Raw genomic sequence first — 12,943 nt, forward strand, 5'->3', positions numbered from 1 at the left:
TCTAGTAAACTTATAATTAGACTATAGTTGATTAAGTTATGATGCTTGTTTAAGCATAAATTTATAATTTAAAGGTGAATCAAGATTTGATTGTATACAGGGGGACTTAGAAAGTTTTTTTGAAATGTGGCTTTTTCTACATCCACCATATGGAATCTATACCTCTCAGTGATGAAGTAAAGAAATTGAAATATTCTACACATATAAACATGGAGTTCTGTCTGCCTGTCTGTCTGTCTGTCTGTCTGTCTGTCTGTCTGTCTGTCTGTCTGTCTGTCTGTCTGTCTGTCTGTCTGTCTGTCTGTCTGTCTGTCTGTCTGTCTGTCTGTCTGTCTGTCTGTCTGTCTGTCTGTCTGTCTGTCTGTCTGTCTGTCTGTCTGTCTGTCTGTCTGTCTGTCTGTCTGTCTGTCTGTCTGTCTGTCTGTCTGTCTGTCTGTCTGTCTGTCTGTCTGTCTGTCTGTCTGTCTGTCTGTCTGTCTGTCTGTCTGTCTGTCTGTCTGTCTGTCTGTCTGTCTGTCTGTCTGTCTGTCTGTCTGTCTGTCTGTCTGTCTGTCTGTCTGTCTGTCTGTCTGTCTGTCTGTCTGTCTGTCTGTCTGTCTGTCTGTCTGTCTGTCTGTCTGTCTGTCTGTCTGTCTGTCTGTCTGTCTGTCTGTCTGTCTGTCTGTCTGTCTGTCTGTCTGTCTGTCTGTCTGTCTGTCTGTCTGTCTGTCTGTCTGTCTGTCTGTCTGTCTGTCTGTCTGTCTGTCTGTCTGTCTGTCTGTCTGTCTGTCTGTCTGTCTGTCTGTCTGTCTGTCTGTCTGTCTGTCTGTCTGTCTGTCTGTCTGTCTGTCTGTCTGTCTGTCTGTCTGTCTGTCTGTCTGTCTGTCTGTCTGTCTGTCTGTCTGTCTGTCTGTCTGTCTGTCTGTCTGTCTGTCTGTCTGTCTGTCTGTCTGTCTGTCTGTCTGTCTGTCTGTCTGTCTGTCTGTCTGTCTGTCTGTCTGTCTGTCTGTCTGTCTGTCTGTCTGTCTGTCTGTCTGTCTGTCTGTCTGTCTGTCTGTCTGTCTGTCTGTCTGTCTGTCTGTCTGTCTGTCTGTCTGTCTGTCTGTCTGTCTGTCTGTCTGTCTGTCTGTCTGTCTGTCTGTCTGTCTGTCTGTCTGTCTGTCTGTCTGTCTGTCTGTCTGTCTGTCTGTCTGTCTGTCTGTCTGTCTGTCTGTCTGTCTGTCTGTCTGTCTGTCTGTCTGTCTGTCTGTCTGTCTGTCTGTCTGTCTGTCTGTCTGTCTGTCTGTCTGTCTGTCTGTCTGTCTGTCTGTCTGTCTGTCTGTCTGTCTGTCTGTCTGTCTGTCTGTCTGTCTGTCTGTCTGTCTGTCTGTCTGTCTGTCTGTCTGTCTGTCTGTCTGTCTGTCTGTCTGTCTGTCTGTCTGTCTGTCTGTCTGTCTGTCTGTCTGTCTGTCTGTCTGTCTGTCTGTCTGTCTGTCTGTCTGTCTGTCTGTCTGTCTGTCTGTCTGTCTGTCTGTCTGTCTGTCTGTCTGTCTGTCTGTCTGTCTGTCTGTCTGTCTGTCTGTCTGTCTGTCTGTCTGTCTGTCTGTCTGTCTGTCTGTCTGTCTGTCTGTCTGTCTGTCTGTCTGTCTGTCTGTCTGTCTGTCTGTCTGTCTGTCTGTCTGTCTGTCTGTCTGTCTGTCTGTCTGTCTGTCTGTCTGTCTGTCTGTCTGTCTGTCTGTCTGTCTGTCTGTCTGTCTGTCTGTCTGTCTGTCTGTCTGTCTGTCTGTCTGTCTGTCTGTCTGTCTGTCTGTCTGTCCGCTGTCTGTCTGTCTGTTTGTCTGTCTGTCTGTCTGTCTGTCTGTCTGTCTGTCTGTCTGTCTGTCTGTCTGTCTGTCTGTCTGTCCGCTGTCTGTCTGTCTGTTTGTCTGTCTGTCTGTCTGTCTGTCTGTCTGTCTGTCTGTCTGTCTGTCTGTCTGTCTGTCTGTCTACTAACTACATAACTACTGGCAAAAGGAGAATTCTGAGGGCAAAAAATAATAAGGCCTCCCATACAAATTTAACAGATATTTCAACCAATTTTTCCGGAAAACAATGAAATGCATAGAAGCAATAATAATTCGACCCCAGACACCATTTTGAATTCTAAGATGGCCACTGCCAGTTTCTGGAAAACAGCCAGGGATGACCGAATACCAATCGAAATGTGTATTTTCTAAATCGGAATGTTGTTCAGAGTTCTAGAATCGACCCCTGGCACTATTTTTAATTTTGAGATGGCGGCTTTCGGTGACTGGAAAATAGCTGAAGGTTGTTCAATACCATCCAAAATTCTTATATATTTCCATAATCGGGATGATGCATAGTAACCAAAAATCGACTCTGGACACCATTTCGAAATCCAAGATGACGACTTGCCGTTTCTGGGAAACAGCGGAAAACTACCGATTACGACCCAATATGGGTATTTCCAAAATCGTGGTGATGTATAGTAGCCGAAAGGCGAGGATGTTCTCATTACGATAAAACCTATCATTTGTCTTTTGATTTTGAACGTTTCTAATATCCGATCCGTCATGTATTTGCAGAATATAAACAAATCGCAAGGCAATCTTTGGATGTATGGGGAATGAATTGAATATGTTTGAAACTATTTAAATAAAGGAAATAATGAGCAGGACGAAGTTTACCAAGTCAGCTAGTGGAATATATTGGGAATTGGGATTGATGGATAGATAGATAAACAACCCTCATACCACTAAAAAGAGATCGGGAATAGGTTTGTTGTTAAACACAATGTTAATTTTTTACATCAACTTCGTAAAAAAATAGGAAATTAAGTATGGATACCTACAGAAGTAGGAAAAACCAAACTAAAACAAGAATGGGCTCTACTAAAGATACAATTGACAAATTACATAGAGCAGAGGTTTATAAAGTTGTATGTCCACGTTGTGATAAGATTTATATTGGCCAAACCAAAAAAAAAATAGGCATCCGGTTTAAGAAACATACTTCAGAATTCATAACGGCTAAAAAAGACTCTGAAAAAGGGATAACTTACCATTTCAGATCCAAAATGTCCGAAAATATTTTTCGCGAAGATCACGGTATGACTACCGACAATATTACATAGTCTAGTTCGATCTGTAACATCCCTTGGAAACAATATGTCGCAGAAAGTTTAGAAATTTCCTTAATAGAGATCAAGGTAATCACTCCTCTTCGTTTTTCAATGGCTTCCTAAAATTTTCCGACAATGCATGGATCACCAGGCCGCACGTTTCCCTACCTAACTCAAGTTTTTTTACGTTATCTGACTTAAAAATTTGCCCCATTCGTTCACCTACTTAGATAAAAAAGTGTAGGGGTTTCACTATTTTCACCACAGTCTATGTAGGCACTGATGAAGACGCTAAGTAAGTGTCGAAATACGTGTTTGCATATCTTAGAGTGATAAGTGAATTAAGTAATAGTAATAATAATTACGTAATTTAAAAGTGTAAATGAAAGTTTACAGCGATTCTATCAATAGCTCGAACGGAAGCTAAAAAATTTTTAAAATTTGAAATCAATGCTGAAAAAAAAACAATTCAATTTTTTAAATGCAAAAATTACACATATCGCTTAAAACTTATATTTCTTTTGAATTCCTTGGCTTGTTTGCTTTAAAATTCAATCTTAAGAATGCCCATTGATGTAGAATAACCGAAGATATAATGAACTGGAAAAAGAATATTGCTTATAACTAGAGAAAATTTGCGTTGCATTTGTCGTGTAAAATTTTCTTAGAAACACGATGAAATTTTAATAGACTAATTTGTATACGGGAGAACGCAATTAAATTGTTCAAACAATACAATATCCAGCAACACCGCCAGACAAAGATATTATATTTTTAGATTTCTTGACTATTTTTTTTTTTTTCAGAAATCATGTAGGCATCAATTTATTTCTAGATCTTATGGGTTTGCAGTTTTCAATCTAAAAATGGCCCTTTTCAACAGAGGAGGATGAATAATTCCCCAATAAATATAGCAAATCTAGGGAGGTCGTTTCACCTTTGGTTTATTTTTTGTACACTGAAGATGGAATTACCCACGTGTATTTCTCTTTACTTTTTCTTCAGGTATCATGAGAGATGAGTGATTGTATAGTAATAATTTTTACATCTGAAAAAATGGATTGAATAAAATTTCCAATGATAGGATATATCATCAATGAATGATGAAAATAGTGGTAGGCCAAAAACAGAACAAACGATTGGGCTGCAACCTCATAAATAGGATAAATTACGCCGAATAGAACGCAAATATGAAAATGAGTTCGCTTTTTGTAACACCAAGCATGCTTCCTGTTAGAAATATTAACATATGTTATAGTTTTCTTTGGCCGTGATTGTGTTAAACATGTTTGTTTGGATTTGCATCCCGAATACTTGAGCGTTTATGTCTCTTGGGTCTGATGAATCTCTATTATTCTTCCAAGTTCTATTTTCCACTTTCCTTTCGGCATTTCGACTGTTCAATTTCGTTGCTAATTTACATTTCCGATGAAAACACTATTTTTTGTAAGCGAATTTATTCTTCCAGTACATAGGTAATTCATTCACAGAAACAAAAGTCTTGGCACATCCGACAAATGACTAGGAGACACAACTGTTCAGTAATGATGTATGCTGCTGTAGCTTGTGGCCTGGTGTCCCTGGCTGTGATAAGCAATTGGTGCAATGTTGTGATGGCTGTGAATCAGTGGTGCAGCTGAATAACTTGCATGCGCCAAAGGAGCCACATGAATTGGCTGCGCTATGAGTTTTTGAACTGGTTGGATAACTTTCACTCCGGTAGGCTCCCGGCGAACAACTGCATTGAATCCATTGTGATGATCAGCGTGATAGTCTACAATACGTTTGTGTCCATCGGCATCCAGCAGGCTGTACTGTCCATGAACCTCATCTCCGTGTCGAGACTCGTGCTGGCTCTTTATGTCCCCAGTATGGCCGTCATGCACCGAGTAAGAAAATTCGTAGTTAGCTGGGGCGTGAGTCTCAACCTGTTTCAGAATGGTATGATGAACTGGTGCAGCGTGAATGGCAGAAACGTGTTGGATCGGGGCAATATGATGATAAGCTGGAGCGGTGTGCTGAATGTTGGATATTAGATGCGACGTTGCGTAGCCATGCTGAGGCAAACTTCTAACGCCAACGAATGCCAGGCAGGTTACCGCAAGAAGAAACTGTAAGATTATTTAATTAATACGAGCTTATTGAACTAAAAATTAACAGAACTACTTTAAAGACCATTGCTGTAACCAGAAATTTATTTCTGTAAGCAAAACTAAAGCACCTTCCTTCGTTTGTGTATTTTCTCTCCCTGAAAGCTACAGCTAAACTTAATTCAATTAAAAGAACTCTCAGTTTATATACTAATCTCGTCAATTAAACGTAGATCAACTTTTCCTTCGCCGGACAGACGAATGCAATCCCAAACCTAGTTACCTTTTCGGGGGGCGTGACGAGTTTTCACATTCCATATCGCCGGTTCTTCATGAGCAGCTAGCCTAGCGGTGTAGAAATTTTCGTTCAAAATCTCACGAACAAGTTCTACCACTGGACAATCCATACGCGTAAGTTGTTGCAAGAACAACCTCATTGACACCAATAATCAGTGCAATAAACCGACAAATCAAAAAGACGTTAATATCCTCGCAGCAAACGCATTCGATTCCGTACGCTTTGCGAGCTAGTTTCACGCAATTTCGCAGTCGTAGTAAAAATAACGAGCCTAACTTTGACGCCAGATCATTTAAAGCAAGTGTGCAAGGGAGTGAAAAATAGAGCTGGTTTCGGAATTGGCCACTTTTTCAAATCAAGAACCGACGGAATGCATTCGTGCGGTAGCTTTTTATCTGTTGCCGAACCAGCACCAAGATATTTTGCGAATTTATCGCAATGATACGAACTTGATCAATTAGCCAATACCGTGTTGAATTTTTCGAAAAGGTTATTTGAATTAAAAGCAATTTCAGTTCGCGTTCCTGGGGAACTTGAGAAACAAACCACAGTAAAAAGCAGAATTTTTCAACATCACCTTCATCGTCAATCTCAGAAACTGTACCCAACACTTGGAGTATCGTAAAACAAACCAACAGCAGATGACATTGAAATATCCCCGCAATTCGATACAGATTTTGGGACAGAGAGTGTTGTACTTGCATCTGGCAAAACAGGTTACACCCCAAGGCAACCTTGAGTGATATGGCACCGAGTGAAAAGGATTATTTCATAGTAGGTATAGAGCGTTTCCATGCAAGTGGCATGAGTTTGAATGAAACTTTGTGCCAGTATTTTACAATAGTCAAAATAGTTTATATAAAGTTAGTGCAACAAAAAGTTATGGTATAAAAGTTGTTGCGCTTTTTACCAAGTTAAATAAATATTTGTGAAAAAATAACTCCATAATGCGAATGCTAGATGAAGTATATTTGAGTTCAATTTGTCACATGTCCTAAGTCGAACCTGCGTTCGTACACTTGTGCACAGAACATCCCATTTTTTTTTGATTTAATTACTTTTTTTGTTTTTTTATTGTCTGCATCCTATTTTTTTTAAAACAAAGATTGATTTTCCTTTACACTTTTATTTGCATTATGGTTCCGATAAAAATAAAAACCGCGATAAATCGTTATTCACTTTTGGGATCAATTACTGCAAAACCAACATCTCGTCATAATCCTTCATCAGGTCATCTTCCGCACCAGAATCGGAAGTATGTTTTTAGGCTGTCAATAATGTTCAAAGTTTTTTATTCTGGCATATATTAAATGATTAAGCTTTGCCGATGATGATTGATTCCAGCAAAGCCTTTGTGAACTAACTTCTCGGTTTTGAAAGACCAACACAAATGCATTCTTTCCTTGACATCAAAAACAGTTCAAAATTTATGCTGTGTATTCCCAGGTCATTTCGGCTGGAAACGCTCAATGGTAAATGGAGCAAAATGAAAAACTGGAAAAAACTTGCTGAACACGTTTATTATTCTGCTTGCTCAAACTAACTTAATCAAAAATTAGTCAAGCAATTTTGCTAATCCACATATTCTGAACTACGATTTGCAGAAATGTACGCAACTATATCACAGATTGTTTCTCCTGTCTAATCTAGTGGTGCAAATGCTTAAGCGATCATTTGCCTAAATATTTTGCTGCCCAGTCTGGCCGTCCCTTGCCATCTCCACTAGGTCCAACGTAGGTTAATATTCCTTATATTTGAAAAAGATACCAATCAGAAGAATTGTTATGATTTTTGTTTTGTGTATCTGCTTACCACTATCCGGAATCCATTGTTTCTTTTCCGGAACATTGCGTGGAACATCTTCCCATGGGAAAAGTTTGAACGATGCGTTCACATTACTTAATTCCTTGTTCGGAGCAATACTGAAAATGAAAAATGATTATAACTTTATTAATTTGGTTTTATCTATCTGAACTTATTGGTCTCCATGAAAGTTAGTAGACGGGTAAAAGCCTGTTTGAGGTCATACTCAAAATTCCATCATCTTCTTCGAGAATATGCACTAAATTTTCTATTATTTATCAGGAATAAAACTACAATCATTACAACTAACATTGAATTCAAAAAGTATTACATTGGGTTGACCAAAGTCAGTATATCTTCTTCTATCTTCTATCTACTATCTTCTATCTTCTTCTTCTCTTCTATCTATTAATTTATCTATATAAATAATAAGACGCTGTTAGTATGTTACGATTTATGTTGGTTGGAGACCCCTCCCTCCTCTAAAAGAAAGGGTTCCCGTACAAGTTAAACACATATCTCAGCATAACTCGAGAACTATTCAAGTGAATCGAACCAAATTTGGCATGCGGTGGTTCTTAGGAGCAACAAACACTCCAATGATGGTTTAATAGCCTTCCTTTTCCTGAAAGGGAGAACTCTCGTACAAACACGTACAAACACTTCTGCATACCTCGAGAACTAATCAAGCAAACTGAACCAAATTTGGCACGTGTTACCGAACATTTTCTTTAATTGAAAGGTACCTCATATGAGACGTTCTGGTAAGGGTTGTGTAAAGTTAAATGATGATGTGTAGTTCTAGTTTGTAGGTTAGGTCAAGTAAAATAATTTTCTTGTTTTCCTGGCTCTTTTCTGTTAATTGTTGTTAGTTTATTTTTGTTTGTAAGAAAAGTTACAATTTTATTTATCATAACACAAGTGTACTAACCCGTAAAATTTTCAACCAATAATTAGGCTTCGAAAAATTGCGTAAAATATGTAAATGTAAATGTTACCGTTTGAGGAAGAAAGAGGGCACTGTCAAAATGTAAACTGAGGGATCCTACGAAAGACCTTTGGCGTCCACCCCGGAACATCCAGACCAGGTGTTGGAGCTTAGCATGGAGGCACTAAAAGGCCCAGGCAAGAGACAGCCTCAACCCTTGAACGGGAATAACCCCAAAAACCGCAAAAATGAAAGACGGCAAACAGTTCGCACTAAACTACCCACCCCAAAAAACGTACAGCTGAATCTCTTGTACAACTGCACGAAATATTGGCTTACGGTATGAAGATAGGTGAGTGAGGGAGAGGACAAGAGAGAGAAAGAGAGAGAGAAAGCATGAATGAGAGAGAGATGGTGAGAAAGGAAAGACAGAAAGAGAAAGTGAAAGAGAGAGAGAGAGAGAGAGAGAGGAAGAGAGAGATAGAGAGAGAACGAGAGATACAGAGAGAAAGAGAGAAAGAGAGAGAGAAAGAGAGAAAGAGAATGAAAGAGAGAGAAAGAGAAAGAAAGAGAAAGAAAGAGAGAGAGAAAGAGAGATAGAGAAGAAGAGAGAGATAGAGAGAGAACGAGAGATACAGAGAGAACGAGAGATACAGAGAGAACGAGAGATACAGAGAGAATGAGAGATACAGAGAGAACGAGAGATACAGAGAGAAAGAGACAGAGAACGAGAGATAGAGAGAAAGAGAGAGAGAGAGAAAGAGAGAGAGAAAGAGAGAGAGAAAGAGAGAGAGAGGAAGAGAGAGAGAAAGAGAGAGAAATCAGGAAGATGAACCCATCCGCGCTTAGACCAAAGCGCCGACAAACACGTGGGCGTTTTTGGATGCGATCAACTGGGCCCTGACTCCGCTGCAGCGGATCTTCTGTATAAGCCGTGTGCTACTTCTGGCATCTCGTGTAAGCTGTGTGATACTTCTGAACATTCAACGCCGACCAACACGCGTGTCATCAAGGTACGCCCCTCTCCTCTTCTACTGCACATCGTTTATCAATGGTCCCGAATATTTGTCCAGCGCTGTCGAATGGTTTATAGCTTGTCCACCAAACAAATTGGTACATATAACTCCAACTCTGTTAAGTAAACCCTTATTTGGTATAAAATGATCATATAAGATGCATGAAATACGCCTATGTATACAAATCTGGATGCCATATACATACATCGTAAGCAAACATTGGTTACGATTTTGTATAATTTCGCAGGCTATATTAAATGGCCTCCTTTGAAATTTTAAATTGTATTTTATACGGCTTCGAGGAATGGCGCATTTTACTATTTTATATGACACGTTTAATTGCTTCATATGTAATTTAATTTGCGTTTTATAAAATTTAAATTTTATACGATATAAACAAATTTGATGTTGCAGCTTGTGTAATTTCATCTTGATATGTACATTGGAGCGACTTAGAATTAACATCCTTATACGACTTCTGATTAGCTGGGTGCGTTTCCCTTCTTTTTATAAAGAGCCAGTAACCTTTCACTTATCGTCTCTAAGTCGTTCCGCTCCACTAACGGTGAGTCGTCGAGTTGCCTGAGTCCCCCAAAAGTTGGTTACCAACCCTGAAAAAGCACCGCAAACACAATTTTTGTACAACTCTAGAACTAATCAAACAAATGTAACCAAAGTTGACATAAGGAGATTTTTGGAGACAAGACATGTTTTTATAGTGGTTTGATAACCCTCCCTTATTTCACAGAGAGAGCTCCCATACAAATAAAACACAAATTTTTTCACACATGACATGAGGCAAATTGAACGAAATTTGGAAATGAAGATTTCAAAGTACAAGAAATGTTGTCATGACGGTTTGACACCCCGTCCTATTCTTCATTAAAATTGGAATTTCTCGAGAGTGACCGTTGCGGAGCACGAAAATTCAAAAAAGAAAGGATCCTCGTTGAATAAATTCCACCATTCAATAACTTGGCCACACATACGGCTTGCTGGATTTCACTCGGGATACGGAGGAAATAATGAGACCAAATAAACCACGCGTGTTCCAATAATGGTCTTACAAGTGAACAGTATAAAGCCTTTAAACACTATGGGTCCTTAAATTTACGTACGTCCCAGTTGTCGTGTGGCCTTAGAAATGATGCGGTTAAGATTAGAATTGAGCTTAGCGTTAAGCAAAACACCGAGGTCATATAAATGATCCACTCTTTTGATTACATGGCCATCAATCTTATAGTCGAACAATTTCTGCGGCACCAACTTGTAACAATATCCCGCAATCTCTGTAAATCACGACGATCATCAACGGACAACCAAATACAGTTTCAGGTCATCAGCATACATAAACTTACATCCAGCATCTAATCTGATTGGGCAAAAACAAAAGGGTGTTACCCAGTGTTTTTAGTCTCACTCGTGAACAGCATGCAACACCTCATAGGAGCTTTTCGTTACTGCTTCTATTACACACTGGAGAAATCTCCATTCAAGCTATTTCTCGTTCTTTTTCGGTTTCTTTCTTGCTCGCAGTCGCTCTCGATATCATATGCACACACTCCCGTCAACTCTCCTCATGCGTACTCCTGTGTACCTACTCCCTACTCACGAAAACAACCAGCCGAAGACAATTGTTTCAAGATGCTTTGCGATGGTTGCAGAGGAACAATATTGGTATCGGACTATTCCGGTAGCGGTTTGTTTCGGCTAGTTTTGCATAAGACTGCTGTAAAAATCTTACCAAAGCAGTCCTATGCGCTACACGTGCCAGTATGCGAAACTTCGCCCCACTGTCGGCTGTCGGTGCATGAAGCAAAACCGGGTAGATGAAGAAAGCATTTTCGTTTTCGAGCACAGTTTTTAAAGCACACCTCCTAGTCGAGCAATTTTAGTCGAGTACTCCTACTCGCTAACAGGAACTCGCGTATCTTTTACAGTCGCTGAATAGCAATACAAAAGAGTATTTGCATGTCGGTGCGTTCTGCTACTCAGGGGAATGCGTGAAGTATAAAGAGTATCTCGAAAGCGAGTGTGCAAAAGACTTGAGAAGCGTAGCATATGTCTCGTTCTCAGGCAAAAAGCAGGAAAAAGGTTTTGCTTCTCGCTCGTTTTGTAACGCTGGTGTTAACACCGTGATGATTACTCATCAATAAGTTTTAAACAAAAACTGGCATTTTATATGATTAGAAATTCATGCATCAATTTAACGTAAGAATAAGATTATCTTATAAGTGCTAAATGTATTACGCTGCTCCAAACCACTACACATATAAAGTATCAACTGGTGTTCAGCAAGCTGGTATCGTTGAAGCGGTGCAGCCAGCAACCTTCATGAATCCGGTCAATTGAAAACATTTTACATTTAACCGTGACTCTGGATTGATTCATACGCATTTGGTTCTACGTTACTGGCACCAGCGTCAGTTAATTCTGAGGCAAAAGACATCGCTCATAACTGTTAAGGATGGCCCATCGTTCATATATACCGGCTTACAAAAATGAACCACGGTTTTTTGAACGCCCTAAACTGAATTTCAAACAATCAAGACAACTCGTAAAGACTGGTAATAATTCTTTATGTTTCTCGGGATTGGGTCGGGTCCGGTTTCCACAATTTCAGGTACGGATCGGGTTCGGGGCGGGCTTGATTTGAAATATATCAAACCCGGCCATCTCTACTTTCAAGATTAGACTTAATTATGACTGCAAATACAATGTCTAGCAGGCGTGGTATTCTCGTCAATATATGAGAAGATAAGAATGAATATTTATCGTTTACTTCTTGTTCAGCATGAGCGCTGCCTGTAGCAATTTTTTATACTAAGTACTATCTTTTTCTTTTTTGTGTTATGTTTCTGCTGCTCGGCAGAAAAACTAACACACTAGCTGCGCACACCACAGCTGAGCGAAACAAGAACAACACTGCTAAGATAAATTCGATGGCATGCGAAGAGCATGACGGAAAGCTGGATTTAATTTTTTCAGTGCCGAGATGCAAAGCAAACAATGCAATTTACTTTTCTACCAAGACGATCTCCTTATTTGATATATGCTTAAAAGACACACAGTAAAATCACTGCAGTAAAGTCTGTTGTGTAGTTATTGAACGTAATATCCTTTCGTGTGAGAAACCTCACACCAGTTTACCTATTATCTCTCTGGAGAGATATTTTAGATTCTACCACGGTGTTTTTTTTCATGCTCCTCAGATACACACGTTTCGTTGCTTCAAGGAAGTGTGTCGCTTTGCCCACCAGTGTGAGAGCAGTTGTTTTCGCAATGAAAGATAATCACCTACACGGTAGTGTTTCTCGGAGGAGAAAAGACAAGTGTGAGGCGGGGGCCTAGCGTAGTTGGTAACATCTCCACCAACAACGCTGGTAGCCTTCGAATCTCTACGCCGCCGTGGCGATGGTTATGGGGTGGCGTGATCCATTCACAACCAACCCAACTGGTCTAGATTTAACTCTAGTCGACACCGGGAGATTTTCTGAGACGAAAAATCTCTAGGGTCACGCCTTCCATCGCATGATGCAGTGAAGCCGTTTACGCCGGGCCGTGGAGTCGCCTCCCAGGACGTCGGTGACTGGCACAACAACAGTGACGGAACTAGACCGACGAAAAATAAGCGGAAATCAAAAAAGACAGTCATGATGCCTAGAAATAAACTGATACATTATTTTGATGAAAATTAGTAAAGGAATCCAACAAATATTAACTCTAAAC

The 12,943-nt window shown here is 39.8% G+C and overlaps 2 protein-coding genes across 3 annotated transcripts in view; both read right to left on the reverse strand.

The window, feature by feature from the left end:
* LOC129733030 (uncharacterized) overlaps nucleotides 1-12,943 on the reverse strand; it is a 41,949-nt gene that overhangs the window by 11,832 nt on the left and 17,174 nt on the right. The window contains exons 7-8 of one of the 2 annotated variants that reach the window (XM_055694575.1): nucleotides 7,280-7,389; nucleotides 7,052-7,214 (exon numbers count right to left, since the gene is read on the reverse strand). The exons of the other annotated variant lie outside the window; for it this stretch is intronic. Of the exons in view, the coding sequence (XP_055550550.1) occupies nucleotides 7,138-7,214; nucleotides 7,280-7,389 (187 nt within the window). The 3' untranslated portion in view covers nucleotides 7,052-7,137. Of the gene's footprint in view, nucleotides 1-7,051; nucleotides 7,215-7,279; nucleotides 7,390-12,943 lie in introns of those variants that run through there. 2 annotated transcript variants of the gene reach the window in all.
* LOC129733039 (larval cuticle protein A2B-like) lies at nucleotides 4,523-5,359 on the reverse strand. Its single transcript, XM_055694584.1, has 2 exons — nucleotides 5,246-5,359; nucleotides 4,523-5,190 (listed from the first exon to the last, which is right to left on the reverse strand). The coding sequence occupies exons 1-2, from the start codon at nucleotides 5,255-5,257 to the stop codon at nucleotides 4,618-4,620; spliced, it is 585 nt and encodes a 194-aa protein (XP_055550559.1). The 5' UTR covers nucleotides 5,258-5,359; the 3' UTR covers nucleotides 4,523-4,617.

Source organism: Wyeomyia smithii, chromosome 3 (genome assembly GCF_029784165.1).
Source record: "Wyeomyia smithii strain HCP4-BCI-WySm-NY-G18 chromosome 3, ASM2978416v1, whole genome shotgun sequence".
In the NCBI taxonomy this organism is placed as follows: domain Eukaryota; kingdom Metazoa; phylum Arthropoda; class Insecta; order Diptera; family Culicidae; genus Wyeomyia; species Wyeomyia smithii.